General features: G+C 37.1%; 1 protein-coding gene across 1 annotated transcript; it reads left to right on the top strand.

Moving 5' to 3' along the window:
• Positions 1-6984: 6984 nt before the first annotated feature.
• dusp12 (dual specificity phosphatase 12) lies at positions 6985-11240 on the top strand. Its single transcript, XM_053647773.1, has 7 exons — positions 6985-7053; positions 7512-7799; positions 8869-8982; positions 9072-9190; positions 9916-10003; positions 10263-10443; positions 11042-11240. Exons 1-7 carry the CDS (start codon positions 7046-7048, stop codon positions 11189-11191), a joined length of 948 nt encoding a protein of 315 aa, XP_053503748.1. The 5' UTR covers positions 6985-7045; the 3' UTR covers positions 11192-11240.
• The last annotated feature ends 12615 nt before the right edge of the window (positions 11241-23855 follow it).

The raw sequence follows: 23855 nt of genomic DNA on the forward strand, positions 1-23855 counted from the left end.
TTGAAGAAAAAAAAAAGAGTACAAAACCAAGGTATCCCTGATTTTGGCAAATATAAGAAGTATTCGATTTTAAGGGTGGTATGTTAGGTCATGTTTGGGTTTTGTGGAAAAATAAACTTTTTTTTGTTGTTGCACTGTCAAATCCCAAATGTACCTCTAATTATAGAATAACCCATTAATTTCATTTTACTATATATTGTTTTAAGGCAAGTTTTATTTATTCTTTAGTTCATTTTACTGGATTGTAAGGAATTAAACACATTAGGATGAGCTGATATAGGGGAAATAATCAAAGACTGCGTGGTGTGATGGTGTGATTTTTAATCATTAAAAACAGTTCATTGTACTTATGTACACTGTACATTTCCCACATGCAGTGTTGTGAACTGAACGGTTAGTTAATTCCTGTCATCATTTACATTACAACATAAACAGTTGTTCCTTCACTTTCTCTTGAAGTTACTAAAACAGAAAAAAATCAGCTTCTTACTGAGAAAGCACAGAGCCCTCTACCCTGGTGGTCTCATTTAAAGTCCCAGCTTTATCTCTGACTGTTTCAAAACTCTGACACTCTGAGACTCATTATCGAAAACACCACCAATCAACAATGATGCATTTTCCTTTATTAGATGACAAGTTTTTTTAAATTCATTATGTACGAATAGGCTTTAATATACAAGTCATTGTGAACGAGTTGTTACTATAGAAATGATAATGTATTAGAACGAGCACTAATATACTGTAAACCTGTGATTAGTCTTGCAGTCGGAACTACTATCAGAGCAGCTGTTATAGAAGATGAATCGACAACTTCTGAGCAATTTAGATTCGAGAATTCAACAGTGCTGTGGTATTTTATTCCTTAGTCATTAAGTATTACTTTGTAGTGCTCCTCTGAAAAAAAAAATGAATCACTAGTCTCAGTATAGTTAATAATAAAAAATTAGAGAAATAGAAGATTTGGTAAGTTTATGTTTAACATTGACAGCATTGAAAAAACACATCCATCCATCCACCTTTTATACAGCTTATCCTACACAGGGTCACAGGGAGCCTGGAGCCTATCCCAGGGAACTCAGGACACAAGGCGGGGGCCACCCTGGACAGGGCGCCAACTCATCGCAGGGCACCATCACACACCCATTCACACACTACGGACAATTTGGAAATGCCAGTCAGCCTACAGCACATGTCTTTGGACTGGGGGAGGAAACTGGAGAACATGCAAGTTCTACACACACAGCGAAGAGACGGGATTCGAGCCCTCAACCCCGGAGATGTGAGGCAAACATGCTAAGCCACTGTGTCCCTGTGAAAAAAACACATTTGTTGCAAAATCTAAAAAAAAAAAAGTGAAAGTGGAACGGAAATGTGACGAGACAATATCGGGAAGAAGGCTTAGCTAATATTCTGCAATCGGTCAAAGGGTGAAACACAAAGAGTGGAAAGAGTGAATGGAAGATTGTAGCAGTATGTTGATGCTGCACAACATTCTCAGAATAATGTAAAGAAAGAAATACTTATTTTTTATAGTCTTTATCCATACCCTAACAGTCTAAATGTTTAGAGGATCGTGAAAATGTCAATAAAACGATATAGGATAGTTGTAAATCATGTTACATGAATCTATAATTACAGTATTCAACATGAGAAGGGGCAGTATGTGTTGTCTTATGCAATCAGTGAAAATGTAAAGCAGAAGGAAGCTTGTGATACTACACACACACACACACACACACACACACACACACACACACACACACCAAAAAAACTGTTATGCAATAATGAGAAGAAACACACTGTACAGACATTAGCTTCCCCACACACAACAGCTTGGAAGCATTTCTTACTAACTCCATAACCAGAAACCACTAAATTTGATTAAATGTGCTTTTAATTATTATGTCTCATTATTATTTTATTAGTTATTATTTATTTAATGAATGAATTGTGAAAGCACCACCACAAGTGAATTTATTACTTACTATAAAAAAAAAGCATTATGATGTTTTGAATGTTGAGAGATTTATGTTACATTTACATTTCCATGTATTCCTTTAGCAGACGCTTTTATCCAAAGCGGCTTACAAATGAGAAAATACAAGCAAAACAATATATCAAGCGGAGAACAATACAAGTAGTGCTACCATACAAGACTTTTTAATTGAGTTCTAGAGAAGCAAAGTGTAGAGGTGTAAGAGCCAGAGTAAGTTTTTATTTATTTATTTATTTATTTTTTAAAGGATAATGTGGGGTTGGCGTTTTAGGGGTTAGTTAAGTGTTCACGGAAGTGGTGGGTCTTTAGCTGTTTTTTGAAGATGGTGAGAGATTCTGTGGTCCGGATTGAGGTTGTAAGTCCAGTCCACCACTGAGGGACAGTTAGTGTGAAGGTTCTGGAAAGGGACCTTGAAACACATTGAGCAGGCACTACTAAGCGTCGGTCATCAATCGATCAATATATCGATATATATATCAAGTCACACTGATCTGTAACAGGATTATAAATCTTTCAAATTCGTAAATTCTATTAGGATTGATTCGTATTTTTCAAAAATTCTGATTCTGTGAATTTTTGGTTTCCTCGAATGTTTCCTAAGTATTTGAAGAACATCTGAAAGCGTGTGAAAGTGTTTATATAAAGCTGCTGTGGCATTTCTAGTTGTAGGAACACAAACATTTCCATAACGCTACAAAATGATGCACAAACATGTAACATATTTCTGCAATGTGATGTAATAATGGTTGTTTTTACCATATTCACTGTTGTTGAATGCTTGGTTCTGATTGGTCAGAAGGTGTTGCTTGCTTAAGTAAGAAATAAACCCTTGTGTGCTCTTATAGTAAAATAATAAGTGTGATGAAACCCAACATGAAGATGAGTTACTGTTCTACCACAAAGCGGAATATTCTCATATAACAGCATGTCCTAAAGTGTTTTATTCCTCTGATACCAAAGTCAGTTTCAATGATTAAAAATGTGTATTTATTAATGATTGACACTTCCTGCTTTTTAACCGTTCATAGTTATGTTTCCTGTTGTGGAACATCCAAGTGTCACTACGGAGACTATAACTCCCATCAACCACTGCACACCACGTGATGACTGTTTGAACCTGATTCACATTTATGTTTAATGAGCACTAGTATTTACGTCACATCTTGTACATCGCCCATTGTCTAGCTTTTGTCTTTTGGTGTCATCGTCTGTTCTCGTTGTAGCCTAATTCATGTCATGTTCATGTTGTTACCTTGCTTCGCTACTCCTCTTTATATTTCATGTGTTTCCATTTATAAATAAACAAAATCTGCACTTGCATCCGGTTCCTCTTCTGTTTCATGACACTGTGAAACAAGTTAGTTCCTGTTATCACTTATGACACAGTAGCTACAAACAGTCATTCCCTCAATAGCCTCTTTGTTTAGTCTCTCTTACCATTAATAAGACAAAATAACTTAATGACTGTTACAAAGTGCTGACACTGGAGACTCCTTCCATAAATGTTAAATAAACTGTATTAATAATTATATCTCCTAATATTCATATTTCTATGTTAAATCGCAACAATTAAAAAAAAAATCCGTTTTTTAAAATTTTTATTAGGCATGGTATGCGCAGCAGGAGAAAATAGCCCAGTAACCTCTCACACAATAACAAGATGAGAGAAACATACTGTAAGTACATTAGTTTACAATGGATCACAAAGCAAGACCTCTAATAGATCAAAAATATAAATACAGGAGGAAGCTCTCATCTTTAAGGGCATTAAAATAGAAGCCAAAGCCAAGCTCTCTTGGACATATGCTGGAAAGGAAGCGATCATGGTAGAGGCAATTGTACGATAGGAAGGTACAGGCCGTGGCCCTTCGTCACCCCTTAGAGGAAAAGCGCTTTCACGTTGCCAGGACAAAGTCAATCATTCAGACATTCATAGAGAATACTTTTAGAAAAAGCAATTAGCCAATCTCCCATCCTCAGGCTCAGGGAATAGTGCGCTATGTGCTTTGCGTTGTAAAATGTAGACAAAAGGGCACTGAGGCTTATGGGAAAGGACATAACATCTCCATTATTAAAAAAAGAAAACAATAAAGGGCAGAGTGTACCACTTGCACAAAGAGTACTGCCAGGTTCATGGAAAGTTTACTAGCATTACACCTTGTTTACAGAAAGTGTATTATTGATTCATAATCTATGAACTTGGACAACAACCCAAATTGCTTTCCCTTAACACACTTGGTATCACATTGCCGTTTTGGCCTTGAAATAACTTATTAAAAACTTATTTATTTAACAATGACATTAGTAGCTAAATGTGAGTATATACATATGTGGGTATGTATTTACAGAAACAATATTTTGGGTGAGATTGACTTACATGGTTGGCTAGTTACATTAACGCTCTATCTCCAAAGCAAAACTAAAGCAAAACATCAGAGATAAAACATGTCTGGGGTGATGGAAAGTCAGAAATTGTGTAAATTAGATTGTTTTCCCCTTTAATTCAGTTAATGTACTACTGACAGAGTGCAATTGATCCAGTAATGATGATAAAAAATGTGCTACTCAAAGCATGCTATTTTTAGTATTATCAATCAGTATTAGTATTGATTTAATTTTAAGTTGAACTACTCCTTTAATTTGAATGAAGCAGGCAGTCCACTGATCTATGCAGTGTCTCCTATTGATCAATAAATAGCACAGGGTTGGGTGTCGCACATTTCAGTTTGGCTGTCATCTCTTGTATCATATCACTTACTGTTTTATTTACTGTTCATATTGCTTGTGTTCCACTGTATAAAGATATTTGGGGGAGTTCTCTATTGATGTCTTTATTCTCGTGCATGTGATATTAAGATGACTGTGATTAATAAACAGGTCACAGATTTAGGAAAGTTTTTCATGCATATGGACGTTTTAATAAATCTTTTGCAGGGGACGAAATCCATTCATCCATCCATCCATTGTTTGTGGCACTTATCCTACACAGGGTTGTGGGGAGCCTGGAGCCTATCCCAGGGGACTCAGGGCACAAGGCAGGAGACATCATGGATGGAGTGCCAACCCATCGCAGAAGGAAAAAATCTATGTCCAAATTGTTTTACATGTATCGAGATATGATTTGCTTTTGTTTGATGAAGCGTTAAGTCAGGGAAGTGAGCATAGCTTAGTCATACTTTAGTAGTCTGATCTTATTGGCTTGTTAGTGATATTAATACAAATGGTTGGTGCTGTTGGGGTTATTTAACATGATGATAAATTAGTGAAACGATGGAGAGATGGAAACAATGATTACAGCACACACTTAATAATGGGATCGTGAACATAACATTTGATGTCAGTTTTGCAAAGGCAAATATTGCAATATTTGTTAGCAAATTATATAGGCCTAATGTGCAGCTCTAAAGACCTAACACGTGGAATGGCCAGATCAAAAACCTCACTAAATAACAACCAAAAACAAACTGAAACTAAAACTAAAATAAACGAAAATAAATATAGAATTAGAGATATGATTTACCTCATTAGTTTCTGATTAAACCAGTTATTGTAAAGAACTGATATGAACAGGCAGACCACTACACTTTTTTATGTCATACATTTGTTTTACAGCACTGAAATTATTTGAAAATTGTACTACAAAGTATTTCTTAACCAATGATATACTGTGTAGCCATAAATTGGACCTATGGCTTCACAGAAGAGACCAGAATAAAAACTCACTAAATCATAACAGAGAATAAAAACAAGACAAATATTAAAATGCAGGATATTTTTTTTATACATCTAAAACTTTATCACAGATTTTTAAAGACAATTTTAGTTATACGTAACAACGTACAGTATACACATTTTAACAAATTGATCAGAATGCTAATCACAGCCAACTTCTGATTGCCTCTTTATTATTACTTATTCAAATATTTATTTTAAATGCTGTCTCAGGGATTCATAAACGTCACTGGCCAGTAACGGTATAATTACTGAAAGGCTTTACTGCTCCTATTGAGTGACTGAGTTCTTACATAGGTACTGTAAATGTCACAGCATCTGCTTTCACCCACAGCATCTGAGACAGCCATAACTGGGCCAAAAGGGCAGGATTACACTTATAGCAGCACATCAGGCACATTCGATAGCGCAAGAGATTTAAAGCTCCAGTAAAAGCAAATACTACAGACGACAGGGGTTTTTCTTTTTTGTAAATTTTTTTTTTTTTTTTTAAGAAACATTGCATCATACCAATTACAAGAAATGAGTAGGCCATCAGACATATTTCACTGAAGTAACTGCACAATTGCTTCTAAATAGCCTAATTTGATTTATTTCAAGAAACTGGTAATTAATTAACATTAGATCCCCCTGGACGTACTCAATAACTGCCTGATCTTATTGGAAGAGATCAGTTCAGTGTGTATTGATTATTTTAAATCAGTTTAAACATAGTTTAAGCCAGATGCAAGCATGATAAATAAAGATAACAATGAAATATTAAACACAGAAAGACAGTTTGGATGTGTTTCAGTTTAAATTGTGTGTGTGTGTGTTTGTATCACAGCTGCTTATTTACTACATTACTAGCTGCAACACTTTGAGTACAGGTTAATAATGAAATGGGAAAATATGACATGTGATGTAGCACAGTGCCACACATCATACTCATACCATTGAAACTAAAAGGTAAATAGTGTTTAAATGAAAACTGTTGTGTGGTAAAATTGTTGCAAATGCTAAGGGATTAGGCTAACAGAAAAAAAGGCTTCACACATCTCCTAAATGCCAATTACCCCAAACATTAAGGTTTATTATTATTATTATTATTATTATTATTATTATTATTATTAAAATACATTTGACATTCTGACATCAGACTTGCTGTGCAGTAGATGTATTCGGAAATTATTTTAATAAACACTCTATATGACTTGGTATTTTATGCCCTCTAGTGATTAAACTTTGCTAACGCATTGATTCCGGAACTATAAAATCCGGAACTGAAGCTTTTTTCTCTTTAGTTTCTCATCGAACCTGTTTTTGTAAAGGACCCGCATGCATAGGTAACGCATTGCAACTATTAAAAATGTTAAACACTTGTTTTACAACATTGAAGTTATTTGTAAATTGTACCACAGTGTAAAACAATTTTAAAAAAGTACATAATATAACTAGCGAGTTACTAATTGCTTATATATTTATAAACAAAATAATAATACACACGTAGACATTTGTACATAGCAAGCTATAGCTAAGTGTGCTGAATGGTTGCAGGTTGATTCCATGTCATTAGTTTATAAGCTGCAGTCAGGTATATATTTATTTTGTACATTCAAAGTTGTATACAATCTCAGTCTTTGGGATTTTGGTGCAACACCCACTGCTACAAATATAGTTAAAGTGTAATAAAAACACTAGAGTGTTTTTCACTAGAATAGGAAAGAATACAACAAATACACAGCATCAGGTATGTGATCGGTTCATATGATTCGGTCCATATATGTCCATTCTGTTTATATAGGAAGGATCTCCTCAACAACACCATGATCTCAGTGGAAGCTGGTCTCTATATTGGCTCTGTGTCAGATCTTAAGGATCCTGAAGCTCTGACCCTCACAGGAATCACTCACATCCTCAGTGTGGACTCTGAACAACCAGAGCTGTCTGGATTTCACATCAGATTTGTCCATGCGCTGGACGATTCATCCACAGATCTCCTTAGCAAGCTGGACAGCTGTGTACAGTTTATCAGTGATGCCCTGAATGCATCTTCGTCTTCCTCATCATCATCATCTGTTCTCGTTCATTGGTAGGTTTCAGTTTGGGCTTCATACAGGATCAGAATTTCATTTAAATAACTGTAATTTAATCGTTTGATAAATGCTTTCATCTAAAGGTATTCAGAAGTAGGGTGGAATGTAGGCCATGCACAGAGCTGAGCAGTAAATTAATATTACCTTTATCACAGCTATATGATTATAACAAAATTATACGTGCAGATTATTTCCCTTGATCATGTAATTATGATTGTTACACTTAAACACCTATTTTGTGTTGAAATCTGCATGTACTGTATTCTTTATACTAGGGGTATAATGCAGTGCTACTGTCTGTATCTGTTAAGTCTTTCAAATATTTGTACATGTATTTAGATTTGTATTTGAAGTGGGTGTGGTCTAAACTGGAGGGTTTTTTTGTTTTTGTTAAATAGGGATGTTGGAGTGGAACTTTTTTTTTTTTTTTTAAATCTCTTACATGCTTGACCTTCTTAAAAAAACAAAACAATAGACTCATATTTGTGTCTGTATTTAAACACTGATAACTGAACAGAAACTTTGCTCCTCACACAGCATTGTAAAGCGTGTTTATGTATAACAGGCTGGTGCTGGTCTGAAATGTTGGATAGGAATGAGATCGGATTTGATTTCTGATCTGATCCACGTGTGTTTTTTAAATTGTATTTATACGTGCTATGAATATGTATGAAGTTGACGTGCAGAACACAGGTTAGACAGGAAACAAACTTGTTTTAAAGCACACCGTCATCATGCCGTGATGTTTTACGTTACTAAGCAACAGAGACTTGAACGTAGTCAGCTCACTTACTGCGAGGGTATCAGGTATCATCCTCAGCATCAGCTATCATCTCAGAGCTCTAGCATCAGCATTAAATTGCAAATAAAAAAACAACAATTGATTAACAAGTATAATTCAGACCTTACTTTGATAGGATCATGCATGCAGACACACTAAATACGTACATAAACACGTCATAGCTTTTAATAGAATGTTAAAGGAAACAAATCATTATTTTATTTTTTAAAAGTAAAATGGTTAACTTTGCTTTTTAACTGGTTCCCCTATCCTCCTTTTCTCAGTCACGCAGGTCAGAGCCGGAGTGCTGCCATCATCACGGCTTATTTAATGAAGACACAAAAGCTGAGTGTAAAGGAGGCGTATACCAAACTCCAGCACATCAAACCTGATGTCAAGTACGACTGGGAAAGCTGTTTATCGTGCTCTTACAGACAAATCCTAAGCTCGAGTACTGTTTTGAACAGCTGGTTTCTTGTGTTTTCAGGATGAATGAGGAGTTTCTTGATCAGTTGACGTTGTATGAGGCTATGAATTGTGAACTGGACAGCAGCAGTGTGTTATACAAGCAGTTCCGACTGAAGAAAGTTACTGAGAAATATCCAGGTATGTGCCATCTTCAATCCCTCCAGATCACATGATCCTTCCTGTTTGTTCCCCATGTTATGTCATTTCATATAGTGTCATGTAGTTCTTTTTTTTCTTTACATCTCGGTGAACACACTGAGCGCAAATGCTCATTTCACTCCCCTGTCCATCTCCAAGTGCCGAGTTGTAAAATGGGAAAGAAAGAAATATTTTAGAATGAAGACAACACAATAAATGAATCTAAAGAATGAAAAGTTTATTCCAGGAGTGTGTAAGGAGTGTTGCAACTGGAGCATGTTTCTTTGTTGTGGTGTTGCTGTGGTCAGTGTTTCTGGCACTGGACTACATCAGAAATGAGATTTTCAAGCTGAAAGGCAGCTTGAAGTCTGTCAATGACTTATTATATAAGCATTGCAGTTTACACCAATAACTGTTGTTTATGTGAATCAGTGGAAAGTAGCTTTTGACTGTGTGATCTAATTTATTTATGTGCAAAAACACACACACACAAAATTATTTATTAGATCAGTCTAGTAAATAAACCAAAAGGCAAAATCAACAATAATGATGATGATGATGATGATTAGTATTATTATTATTCATGGTTAGTACGTTAGCCTCGCACCTCTGGGGTTGGGAAACCAACTTACTGTTGGTTATGTTTGCATTGTACAGCTATAACAGTGCACACTGTGATAAATGTACTTTATTCCTGATTTTACATTTTTACAATTTTATTTCAGAGCTTAAAAACGTTCCCCGAGACATATTTGCAGTCGACCCTGCACAAAGCCACAGCGCTGAGGCTGTGTACAGATGCAGAAAGTGCAGGTGAAATCTGCATCTTAATCACATTTCACTTAAGTAAATAAATAATCACATTTTACCCTCTCCATCTTCACAGCTTCCATCTGAAGTGTGTGTGTGTGTGTGTGTTTGTGTGTGCGTGTGCATGTGCCCCCGTGTGTGCGCGTTTGTGTGTGTGTGTGTGTGTGCGTGTGCATGCGTGCGTGTTTGTGTGTGCGTGTGTCCCCGTGTGTGCGTGTGCGTGCACATTTGTTTGTTTGTGTGTGTGTGATTTACTTTCCAGACGCACACTGTTCCGCCACTCCAGCATCCTCAGTCACTGTGTAGGCAGCGGAGCGTCTGCTTTCTCCCATAAGAAGCCGAGTGGAGGACGACCTGTGGGAGATCAGAGCCAGTGCACGTCGTACTTCATAGAGCCAGTGCAGTGGATGGAGGAGGTGCTGCTCGGGGTCATGGACGGACAGGTAAAATCCTGCTTACAATCACTGTCAGATTATTGTTAGGTGGAACACTGCATCAGAATGGTCACAGTCACATCATGACAACTGTCATGAGGTGTCATGTAACTTTATGTCTTGCTGGTTTATAACTGATAACTGCCAGTATAACTGCAACACTGAGTTTATAATTATTGATACTACAAAGTAAACACTACTTCTGTCACTGCATACTAATGCTGCTAATTTTATTACTATTTTAAATAATTACATTTTCTAAATGTTAAGAATAAATAAAATAAATGCTTTATAACCTACTGATAGATTACAGTAGGTAAATGGATATGGTTTAAATAAAAAAAAATAATTTTGCCTGTGTAATTAATTAAACTAAAATTAATTATTACTATGATAATTAATTTAATTATTATCATTAATATTATTATTATTGTTATTATTATTATTATTAGCATTCAGTAACACTTCTTTTGAACACTGCATCAGAAATATGACATAACCATGTGTCATTAAAGAAGGTGTAAAGGCAGCTTATGTCCTGCTCTATGCCTTATGGCTTTATAACAGTTGTTGTGTAGTAAAGTGTATGATGAATGCTGTCTTGCAGCTGCTGTGTCCTAAGTGCAGCTCTAAGCTCGGTTCGTTTAACTGGTACGGAGAGCAGTGTTCGTGTGGCCGCTGGGTGACCCCCGCCTTCCAAATGCACAAGAACAGAGTGGACGAAATCAAACACATCAACATAGCAGCACTGAAATGACACCAGCAAACAGTTAAAAACACAAATAAAAAGATATATTGTTTCATCGTTTTGTAGTGTCGTCATCTGTTATATATATAAAAAAAAGATCTTTTATGTTTCATAGAAATTGTAATGAAAGTAACCTTTGAAGGAAGTAATTTGTTTAGAAATGAAACATGCTCGACTTTTGAACACAAGTCGCAGGTTTATACAGGTCAGTATTTACCTTCACATTTCATCCAGTAGATGGCGCCATATTTATATTGTCCTCATGCCCTCCAGTTCAGTCCTGGGCAAATTTACACAATTATCCCTCACTACCACAGAACCAAAAGAACAGGGGGAGGAGTCAGAGCTGATCCAGCAGATCTCAAATCTTGAAATATGTCTTTAATGTGATTGAACTTGTAGTATAAACTTGAAGATTGAACTTTTAAATGTTCACTTGTTTTGAGTAACTAGTACCAGACTGATGGATGTGAAAACCTTTCTATTTTTTCCTTATTTTGGGTGAGTTTGGTGTCTTACTCTGCAGTAGAACCTGATTTAGGATCACTGTCTCCTCTATATTGACTGTAGGTGCAGTAAATGACTCACTGTGTTTAAGCAGCTCTCCTCTGCCTCTGTAGACCTGTGAGAGCGTGTTAAAGCATGCATAAGAGTACTGTCTGTTTGGACAGGTGAGTGTACCTGACTAATCCTTAGCAGACGCTGAGGCCTGAGTCCAGGTTCTGTTTAAATAACACTTAAATAGTGCTGTAGGTATGTTTTTTCACCCTTTAGTGCCTGGTTTAAAATCACATCATCTACATGGACGAGTGAAAATGTGTAAATATAAAGAGAGACGGGTGAAGAGTCTAAAAGACTCATCCACAAGTAACCTTAGAGACATTCATGCTAAATCATAGCTGTTAATTAATGCAAAGGAATTACAGAAAATTTTGGGAAGGATGAGCCATTTAATTCCTGAAAAGAAATGATGGAAAATACTGCAATGAATGAAGCATTTACTTCTTATAGTTACACTTCCAACTTGCAAATTCATTAAAGCCATAAAACATTCATGTCTCTGTGTAAATTAATGGATGATGCTAGTATAGCACACACAAATGTCATTATCGAATTTGAATTTTTTTTTTTTTTTTTCTGAAAACTTGTGCAGTTCATTCTTGTTCCCATTTTACACACTACCACGCAGACATTTACTGGCCCTAAAACCTCTTAAAGGCCAAATGGAAATTAAATTTGTACACAGACACTTTCTCTTCTTTAGCAAGTGCCATTTACCAAAGGTATTTTTCTGCAGACTGGCTGCTGCACTGGAGCTGATGCACAGGACTATGGGATTCAGAATTTCAGCTGACTTCAATCAGGTCTGTTAAATAGAAACTGGTATAGAACTGAGTCTGGGATCCAGTGGGAGTCATGGGAATGGAAGGTTTTTTACTGTCATGGGTAGTCAGATACTTACTGAGGTGGTCATTTACCGTGTTCATTCATTCGGCTATGGTGCTTCATCCTGATCACGGTCACTTCAGTTTAAATGACTAATTGGCTTAGATTTTGGGAACTATTGTGGATTAAAATTTTTGAGATTACCTTTATTATTAAAAAAAAAATTAAAAAATATTAAAAAATATTGCGGGTGAGTACGTCATAAAATACACTATACACCCAAAAGTATGTGGACACCTGACCTTCATGCCCATATGTGCTTATTGTTAAAATTGTAACCTTAAAATAATAAATAATAACCTTTACATTTCTGGGAAGGCTTTTTGGAGCGTGGCTGTGGGGATTTTGCTCATTCAGCCACAAGCGCATTAGTGAGATCAGACGGCGGCTGTGGTTCAGGTGGTAGAGCGGGTTGTCCACTAATCCTAGGGTTGGCGGTTCGATTCCTGGCCCACATGACTCCACATGCTGAAGTGTCCTTGGGTAAGACACTGAACCCCAAGTTGCTCGAGATGGCAAGTTAGCGCCTTGCATGGCAGATCTGCTACCATTGGTGTGTGAGTGTGTGTGTGAATGGGTGAATGGGTGAATGAGACACAGTGTAATGCACTTTAGATAAAATGCTATATATGTGCGCTGTTTACCGTTTACATTGATGTTGGGTGAGGAGGCCTGGTGTGCAGTCAGCATTCCAGTTCAACCCAAAGGTGTTAAGTGGGGTTGAGGTCAGGGCTCTGTGCAGGACGTTCAAGTTCTTCACTCCAACCTTGGCAAAGCATGTCTTCATGGAGCTTGCTTTGTGCACAGCGGCATTGTTATGCCGGAGCATGTTTGAGCTCAACCCCTTAGTTTCAAGTATAGGGAAATTGTAATGCTACATCAATACAATACTACAGACATCCTAGACATCCTAACCTTTCGGGAGTGGGCTGGAGTGGGATTAAAAAACAGTCCTGCACATACTGTGTATTGCTATGGCTCTCTGTGGATGTCTGCTGTTCCTGATCTTAAGTATAGTGCAAGCCGTGTAGTTAATATACAGAGCATCTGCATTTATAGTGAATCGATTTCATAGTGAATCTTTCAGGTTAACTGCTACAGTGATGCAGTCATGTATAGATTAGATCTGTGCTGTTAAATACTGTGATACAATGTGAAAGAAGTGCTTAGTCCATGAAATAGTTCAAGTCTCACAAAATGGCTTGTCAGAACAGCATTACATTTGTATAGTAGGCTACTACTCAGTTAATATCACATCTGGGTTTGATAATACTGTATACAGGTTATACTGCACGTTTATTTCTTTAGCTGTCTTTACTTAGACTTTAAACCCCCCTTTCATACGTTATATGCCATTTGGGAGCCTCTGGTAATCTGTGTCTACTTACAGCATGCAATTCTCAGATCCTGTCAGCTTTATGAGGGTCAAATCCCCAATGTAATGACCTAACCTTCACCTGGAAGTCAAGAGAGGAGGGCTTCTGTGAAACTGATGCATTGGCCAAATGACTGATAAGCATGGAGAAGAGTCCTGTCAGACAGCAGAGAGGAGTGAATCTTTTCTACTTCCTGTATGTATGCTAAAAAAAAAAAAAAAAGTGGATTTATGCATTTAGCTGGCATCATAGGATAAAGGTGATCAGTCATAGTACCTATGTAATGATTTGCAGTGATCTCACCCTCTAAGCGGACAGGTGGAATGTAAGCATGTCAGCAAAATGCTTTCCACAACCTAACAGCCACCAGTTTTACCTTTATTTAGTCACTCATCTGTGAACAGATAGATTGTAATTAAAAACATTCACTGACAATAGCTGTCTGATTAAAAATTATAATAATTTTTATTAATTCATTAATTATGGGGAGGCAGTGGTGGTTTGGCGGTTAAGGCTCTGGTTACTGATCGGAAGGTCGGGGGTTCAAGCCCCAGCACTGCCGAGCTGCCACTTTTGGGCCCTCGAGCAAGGCCCTTAACCCTCTCTGCTCCAGGGGTGCTGTATCATGGCTGACCCTGCGCTCTGACCTTAGCTTCCTAACAAGCTTGGATATGCAAAGAAAAAAATTTCACTGTGCTGTAATGTATGTGACCAATAAAGACCCATTATCATTATCAGTAACCGTTTTATCAAGACCAGGATTGTGGTGGATTCCAGTATCCTGGGAATGCTGGACCCAAGGTGGGAATACACCCTGAATGGGGCACCAGTCCACTGCAGCTAGTGAAAGTTGTACAACTTATTATCTTTTCACAAAAGCAGCAGGATTAACTATTATTCTTTCCACCTTTTAAAATAATAATGAAAATCTGAGGATTATGTTTAATTTTCTTCAAGGACCAAAATAGTTTTGCTCAAATGGTGGACACGGCTGGTCCCTATGGGCGCCATTCATCCTGTCACTGACAACCTTAACTTATTAATTTTTTTAAACAAACCTCAGGGTTAAAGTCAGCCATTTTTCTCTGAGCTTTACTGTAGAGAATAAACAGCCAGACTTTTCCATTAGGAGCAGACTTCTCCCGCCAAATGTCCTGTACACCACAAGAGACAGACTCCAAATGACATTTTAATCTGAGGTGTGAAGGTAGACTCATTTAGGACTAGCGATGGAAAACACACATAATAATTGCCTTGTGATTTAAAATGACTTCAGCATTTTAAAAAGGTTTGTGGGAAACCTGGATAAGGGAGTTTGCTAGAGTCTGCACCTGAGCAAACTCAAATTTACTGGAAGATTCGTCTTCGCTTTAGCCAGCTATGTAGCGCAGATGTGTAGCTGGCAGCAGTGATGCATTCCCCGTTACCTCCTGTTTAAGATCAGCCTATAATGCAAGTCCTTAAATTCACACCTCTATTTTACTTTTACTTTAATTAAATAGACAAATTGATCAAGATCTCCAAAGTTAGTCTTGTCTCTTTTAAGGTCTGGTTAGTTTAGCATCCGTGTGCTCTCTGTGAGAACTGCTAATTAGCTGATAAGCAAACAAGCTAGTGACTAGCCACTCAATATTACTAGCTACTCAAAGGTATGTTCTCTTTTCTTGCACTCTTTTTCACATTTTATCCCAGCATTATCTGAAAAACATTCTTGGATGATCATTAAATGTTATAATGAATATATTGTATACCTTCTACACGTCGACCCCTTTATCCTCTCTGTCCGGCTCCTGCTTTTCTCTGAACTGAAAGAGGCCCATGTGGTGGGTTTTGAGGAAGAAGTATGGTAAATGTTTTCCCGGTTTTTTTTTTTTTTTTTTTGTTTTTTTTTTTTGTGTGTGTGTGTGTTTTTTGGAAGAGGCCTCTTCATAAAATTGTGCAGCATATGTACATGAACACTTTCATTAGTGCTGCAGGTTCAGTTCTCGGGGCTGCAGGTTCAGGAGACAAAAATATAAAATGGTGTTAGTGCTCTGTGCTCACAGAGGAATCGTCTGATGTTGGAGGAAGATTGATGGTGTGTAGGAGTGGTCCACTGCAGAGAGCTTCTGGCCATAGCTCCTGAAGTCATAAAGTAAGTGTGTGTGTGTGTGTGTGTGTGTGTGTGTGTGTGTGTGTGTGTGTGTGTGTGTGTGTGTGTGTGTGTGTGCATACCTTTTGAGGATACAGAGGATTTTTTTTTTCCTGTATCCTCAAAGGACAGAGAATGTTATCATTTCAATTATCAGAACAGTGTACAATAAAAAAAAAAAAAAAAAATTAATACAGTGATTTGTATTTGCATTAAAACATACATAAAATGCTAATCTGTTCCCGTAGTAAAACCTTTAATTAGTTAAGTAAGTGATACTGGTGGAAATAATTCACTATACTGTATGCCTGTTTCTGTAAATATAGGCAGTTCCAGGCTGCATTTATTGGCAAACCGTATCAAAATTTCGAGAAAACTCTGGCCTGTCACTGACTATTCATACTAAAAAACAAAAACAAAAAGATATATATTTCCTAATGGGAATTGGCAGAATGGTTTTCAGGAGACAAACAACAAATGAATTTTTTTTTTTTAAAAATCAAGAAACTGAACAGATGGATGAAAGAAATAAAGGATGAAAACAAGTAAAAAAATAAAGGATGTAAAGACGAAGCAAAGCAAAAAAGAAAACAGGATAAGAAAGAAAGAATGAAAGAAAGAAAAGACGATATAGATTCATGAAAACTATATAGTGGCATCACCAGCAGTTATTAAATAAAATTTCTCATTGTATGTACACAAATGTGCAAAAGTTTTAGGCACCCTATTTATTTGAGTACAAACTTTGTTAAAGATTTTTATTTTATGACTTCTACATTATCAAGTCAGTACAAAAATTTTAGATTTCCAAACATTAGTTTTCAAGCACAAAATTAAATGTTATCGAAAAAAAAAATGTTTGTATGTCAGTAAAGAAAGCAGTATATTAAGTGGTAAGAGACACTTTTCAGATAAAAAAACATAATGAAGGCTGCTGGATTTTGCTGCAAAAATAAGAAACAAGTGCGACAGTCAAAGTCTCCAGAAGAACCGTGTCTGGTTCTGCAAGATGCTCCATAAAACTTACAGCTCACTTCCTTATAAAACTGCACTAACTCTACCTGAGACTATTTTTTAAGCAAGGGGTCATCACCAAATATTGCCTTTATTTCATGTATTACTGTTTACTGTTCTTTATAGTATTTTTTTAAATGGAGAAACATTTCATTTCATTATTTTGAAGGCATCTTTGCTTTACAGCATTTCTTTGCATGTGCCTAAGACTTTTGCACAGTACTGTATTTCAGTGGGGAATGTACAGACCTGAATCTTAAATATACGGTTTATTAAAAAGCAAGCAAACAAAGAAACAGAGAGCACAAATCTTGATGAAATGATCTATCATGTTTGATCTGGAGTCTGTATGATAAGGGGTTCTGACTGGATTAGTCACAGAAAGGTGTGAGGAAAAATGATAAGAATAATAGTATTAGTATTAGTATTACAAAGCAAGCAAAATAACAAAGCATACTAACAAAAACATATTAGTGTAATAAGTCAAATGTAATACAAAGAGCAAAGATTTAACCATTTTTTTGTCGAAAAAAAAAGAAGACGTCTTTTGAGTGTGTATGCATGTATACACATACACGTTCAGAGGGAGTTTCTTGAAGCTCTCTCAGAAGAGCATATGAAGTTAATAGGATCTGCAGTACAGAAGAACCTGACTGGGATGGATGTAGGTTCTAATAAGTGACTCCGTGTAGGAGGTAACGTTTCACTGTTTAGTTCGTAGGCGAGTAACACAGACATGCACAGTGAGATGAACAATAAGGTTTTCCACTGCTGAAATTATTCTCTGTGGGCTTGGCATAAATGCTCCCACCTCTTCATTGTGATCTGACAATGAGTTGAATTTATGTGTATGGGAAAATGTCAAATGGCTTACCTCAAATGAGACAAATAGGAGGTCAGGGGCATTACAGCAGTGTTTTGTGGTAGAAGAAATGCGGTTTCATATAAATGTTTACAGTGAATGTTTTTCTCTCAGCTCTACTCTGAATGCAAGGAAACAACAAGTGAGGACCAGAGATTCCCTTCTTACTTCATACTGAAAACACTAATGTGACGTTTTGTATAACTTGGAAATAACTTTTAACTTTGACTCACCTCTCTTGAGCACAAATGTGCATTTTGAACAGTCTGTCCTTACAATACTGTTATTCTGTGTTTGCAGTGTTGGGTAGTAACGGAGTAAGTTTAATCTGTTTACGGAAAACCAGGGGGTGTAATTTGATTATGTCATTCCTTTTAATGGATTACTTGATTACATTTTTGAGATCTATGAATCACAGTCTAAAAGTTGACTGATTTTGCACATAAACCGATGTCCGAATTAACTCCAGCTCCATGTGTGTAACACAGGACTCACAGAGGCTGGATAAGGATCCATTAGTGGTTATCCAGAAGAGGTTATTTATTAACAAAATCACAATTCAAAATAACAGTCCAAGGTGTTATCAACAGGCACTTTGAAAGCAGGCAATTCCAAAACAATATCAATATTGTGCTCAAGAGCAAGGCAGGGTGAACAATACCTAAAACCTAAATAAAAAAATAATAAAAAATAAATAAAAAAGAATTAAAAACCAAAGGGCAGTGAAAGGACAGGGTCAGGATAAAGCAGGTGAAGATCATACGCAAAATCGCTTTCCAACAAGCGCGGCTCAGAGCTTACTCGCAAGCAAACGATAAGACTTCACACTAAGTGTTTTATGTCGGTTTAGCAGGAAATTAGCTTTATGTGTAGATAACTGTAATGTTATCTACATAAAAACACACAGTTCCCTGACATTTATATACAGTATCATCTCTTGTACATTCTTCATTATATACTGTATACCTGAATTTCTCACTTTGTGAGTTTTGATTCCAAATTTGTGGTCTTTAGTAGATCCAGTCATCTTAGATAAATGTTCATAGCGGATGCGATGGACCTGTTAGTCAAACAACCAATAGAAACTTTCAACTGCTAAGTAAAAAGGTATGTAAGATATATGTATTTATGTGTAACTGTATAATTCTGAATTAATTCTCCTATTATCTTCTGCTATGTTGGGCTCATGGTGGCTTAGTGGTGAGCACGTTCGCCTCACACCTCCAGGGTCGGGGGTTCGGTTCCCACTGTGCGGAGTTTGCATGTTCTCCCTGTGCTGCGGGGGTTTCCTCCGGGTACTCCGGTTTCCTCCCCCAGTCCAAAGACATGCATGGTAGGCTGATTGGCATGTCCAAAGTGTCTGTAGTGTATGTATGGGTGTGTGAATGCGTATGTGATTGTGCCCTGCGATGGATTGGCACCCTGTCCAGGGTGTACCCCACCTTGTGCCCGATGGGATAGGCTCTGGGATAGGCTCTGGCTCTGGGATAGGCTCCAGGTTCCCTGTGACCCTGAAGGAAGGATAAGCGGTATAGAAGATGGATGGATGGAAAATGTCTATGTTTATGTTGACTGTGTATGGCAACTGGGATCATATGCAGTATGTACTGTATAAAGTTTGTATAATTTTTGAACATATTTCATAATGGGAATTGGCAGAATGGTTTTCAAGATACAAACAAATAAATAAGTGTGTGTGAATGTGTGTGCCTGGTACCCTGTGATTGACTGGTGTCTCTTCTGGCGTGAATTCTCCAGCCTCGTGGCCAGCGTTCCTGGGATAGATTCTGGATCCACCGTGAACCTAATCAAGATAAAGTGGTTACTGAAGATGAATGAATAAATAAATAATAATAATTTAAAAAAAACCCCGAACAAATTAATGAATTATGGTTTGTTCAAACAAACAAAAATAAATTAATAAATTGGTAGAATTGGTGGAACAGTTCCATTACATCTCCTATTAACATTTATAATTTAAAACAAATAAAATGTCTATGTTTATGCATTACATTTGATCTTTTAACTTTGTAGCAAATTTATTTTGGGTATTAATAGGTAAATAAGACAAACCAATCTGTGCTCAAAGTGAACCTTTATGTATGATCATACTGTATGTGGCAACTGGGATCATAGGCAGTATGTTTAATGTTTGTATAATTTTTGAACATGATCTGGAATCATTTTTCAGGTTGAATTGGTGGAATAATAATAAATTGTACAAATCTGGTGTAAAGCAGACTCCTAGCTCCTGAAACATCTGAAACAATGCGTGGGTGCTGTCCATCTTTGGCTGTTAAAAGATAAATGTGAGAACAGTGGAGTTTGTGTTCTCCCTCCTGTTTATTTTGCCTCTCACGCAGATTTGTGGTGAGTGAGTTCATATTTGTGGTAATGTAATGGGAATGATCTTTGTGAGAATGCAGCTTTCAGTATTTCTGTTGTCTTATCAGTGTAAATGTGTCGACAGAAGTGAGCTAGAGATTAGTTATATTTCACGTTTATCACTCCTTCTCAAATCTCTGAACAGTGTTTGTCCTTTAGCTCGTAATAAATAAAGAGGCAGAATTAGATCAGATCCCAGAATAAGATTGAACACTTTGATATGTGTGACTGGAAAATCTTTAAATATAATATATTTCTATTAAATATATTCAATATAAAAATATTGCCTTTTTAAAGATGTTTTTGTTTAGTAACTATATTCCACTTTTTACCTTATTCTTGATTCAATAGACTAACATCTCTACAGCATCTGCCACTGAAACAGATATTGGTGGCTTATTGTTCTCTTCTTCTATGACATTCATGATCAATAATCATGATCCTTAAAGTGTAAGCCTTTCCATTGAAGCAGAATTTGAATGCTTGGGGATCAGTTTCCCAAATGCATTGTCAAGTTAAAACCATCTTAACTGGTAGAGAGAGTTTTCAATGTCATATTTACTGTACTATTTAACCAGGATCTTTGTGCTGCAAAACATTTGAGAAAATCCTGAATAATTTATACACTTTTATCCTTTTACATTTCTATTAGCATACTTCTCAAAATTTCATAACCTAAAGCAAACCTAAACCTAAAACATTTTCATTCATCTTTATACATTTCTATTCAGTAAGTACTTTATACTGGTGGATCCAGGGCCAATCCCGAGAACACTGGGTGCATGGAGGGAATATACCATGAGTATTCCCAGGGAGAGATGGGCAAGTCCATTTCAGGATACCATGCACACACACATTCATACACTCGTTCACACTTATGGGAATTTAGAGTCATAAATCCACCTACCAGCATGTTTTATGCAGACACACAGAAAACACACAAAAGTCCACAAAGACAGTAACCTGAGTTCAGGATCAAACCTTGGATCCTGGAGATGTGAGGCATTAATGCTACCTGTTATATCACTGTGCTGCCCTGCAGTTTTTGGAATTTCCTAAAAATAAAAAGGTCATAATTTCCCCAAATGTTTTCACAGCCCACCACATACAGAGCCATGAGAAAAACGTAGCAGCTTTTGTGGTTTCATTTATACCCCAAAAGCTGTGAGGGGTTTGTGCAGCTTGTTGTACTGGCCACTTTTAATAAACAGCAACAATCCCAAACCAGCAATAACAAAGCAATGAAAATGTTGTCATTTTATCTACTGATGTTTTAGTGCTTCGGCAAGTTCACAGAAGCATTACTGCAGTACAAACTGCTGACTACAGAAGAACTGCATATGTGGAGTGGATGGAGTTTTGCTGAAACTGCTTCCCCTACTTTGCGGCTTGTGTATCAATACTCTTTTCCAAATCCAGACATTTTTTTCTTTCCTCCATGGATGGCCGAGATCCCAGCTCTAAAAATGGTTTCTTAGGAAACCAAGTAAAACATTGCGGCTGGGGAATAAATTGCTTTGAATCTTGGACTGTGAGACAGACTGTGGTGGTGGGGGAAACACAAAGATATGTAGATCCATCTGTGGACAAAGGAGAGGCAATGGGACAAGAAATTGAGTTGCAATATTAGAAACTATGAAGCTGTGGTTGTGGTGCTGATTTAATTTCTGAAATTGTGGTACTGTGAACAGTTATTTATAAAAATATAGCCACAGTTATTTCCTCTGTCCTGAATTGACCTATGTACATAAGCACAGCACTACTTCATTTACTATTAACTTATATTGTATGTTCTGTACTGGAATCAGTATTACGTGTGAGCAGTTACTAAACTTCTATATGCAGGTAGAAGATTTATTCATACTGTTCATCACTGAAAGTATTTGGTTTGTTTTTCAGCAGTCAGAAGCTTATGTGTTGGTCAGGCATTTCCATCTTTGACATTGCAACAGCTTTTTTGTGTATTTCTTTTGGTCCTGGGATTTAAACCTTTGCTCACTGCCACAGAACCTTAACCACTGAGTGCGTCCTGTGACTCATGTAGGTCTTAAGCCTCATGGTCACCAATGATATGAGGCCAGTTGGGTGTTTTTGGCAATTCAGTTCAATTCAATTGTATTTGTGTACTGATTGATTTTAACAATAGACATTGTCACAAAGCAGCTTTACAGAAATCTAGATGTAGACTTAGATCCATAATGAGCATCCCAGAGGGGATAGTGGCAAGCAAAAACTCTTTGAGATGATGAGGAAAAAACCTTGCGAAGAAACAGACTCAAAAGGGAACATGGATGACTCTGGATAGTGGGATTATAAAGCGTTACTCTTATACAACTGTATACTGTAAAGTCACTGTGAAAGTTTTGAAATGATGTTCAGTTTGAATATATTGTGAATAAGAGTTATGAGATGAGCACAGGACAGTTTTTATGATTATAGCAGCAGTTCTTTGGTCTTTTCTGAGATTATCCATTGAAGCAAGAGTGGGTACTGAATGATGTGGTAAACTGTTTTTGGGAAGAGACTTGCTGGGAAGTTTTGGTAATGAGACCTATTTATCTAGAGCCATCCTGCAGTCATACTCCACCCTAAAGTCTGGTAAATTATATTGGATCATTTCCAATATAACCTGCAGCTGCTAGGCAGAATATGAAAGCTGAGACACAGGTTCAGGCAGGAAGTCTGATGTCATTGTGCTTGCAAGAATCTCCTGTAAGTCATGCACACCCCAAGGACTGATGAATGAGGATAATGTAGTTTAATGCCACCTTATTACTTTTCTTTTAACACTCTGCACGTCATGTGAGGTTTCAGAATGGAAAACCTGACCACAGACTGGCACTGGAACCACATGAAAGGGCTGGGTTTCATCACAAGTCTTTTTCACCAAGTATACTTTTTGGAGAAATATGATTATACAACAGTTTTTAATCATATTTAAACACCTGGCTGTTAAAAAAAGTGCATTTTAGCCCAAAGGTGCAATGAGGGTGAATGAGTGTGAAAGGTCTGTGCAATCATATTTCATCAGCTTTGGACCACATGCAGCTTCCCCAGCATGCTCTGACATTCAAGTTGACGTTATCCGTCTTTTTCCTTCCATGTGGTGGAAACCCAGGCCTTTTCCATGCTCAGTTTTTGATGGTTGCTCTGGAAAGTTGGCCGCGCTGGAGCTCTGGCCTGCTCGGACTTTTCCATGCACTCAAGCTTCTCAGAACCTGGAATGCCAGAGCGTCGGCCTGGAGCTTGTCTCCCATTTATTTTTAGAATGACTGCATTGTGTCAGGCCCAAGTGGCCACAACCTTGCAATTCTGTCTGCAGTATATGTTCAATAAACTGTGAAGGGGCCTGAATATGCGATAAGTCTGTCCTAGCTGTGGTGCTGATGTGCCTGGACTTTTGTTCTCATTGTCCATTGCCAAGTATTTGTTTATTAACAAAAGCTGTCTGAATTTGGA

Source organism: Ictalurus furcatus, chromosome 17 (genome assembly GCF_023375685.1).
Source record: "Ictalurus furcatus strain D&B chromosome 17, Billie_1.0, whole genome shotgun sequence".
In the NCBI taxonomy this organism is placed as follows: domain Eukaryota; kingdom Metazoa; phylum Chordata; class Actinopteri; order Siluriformes; family Ictaluridae; genus Ictalurus; species Ictalurus furcatus.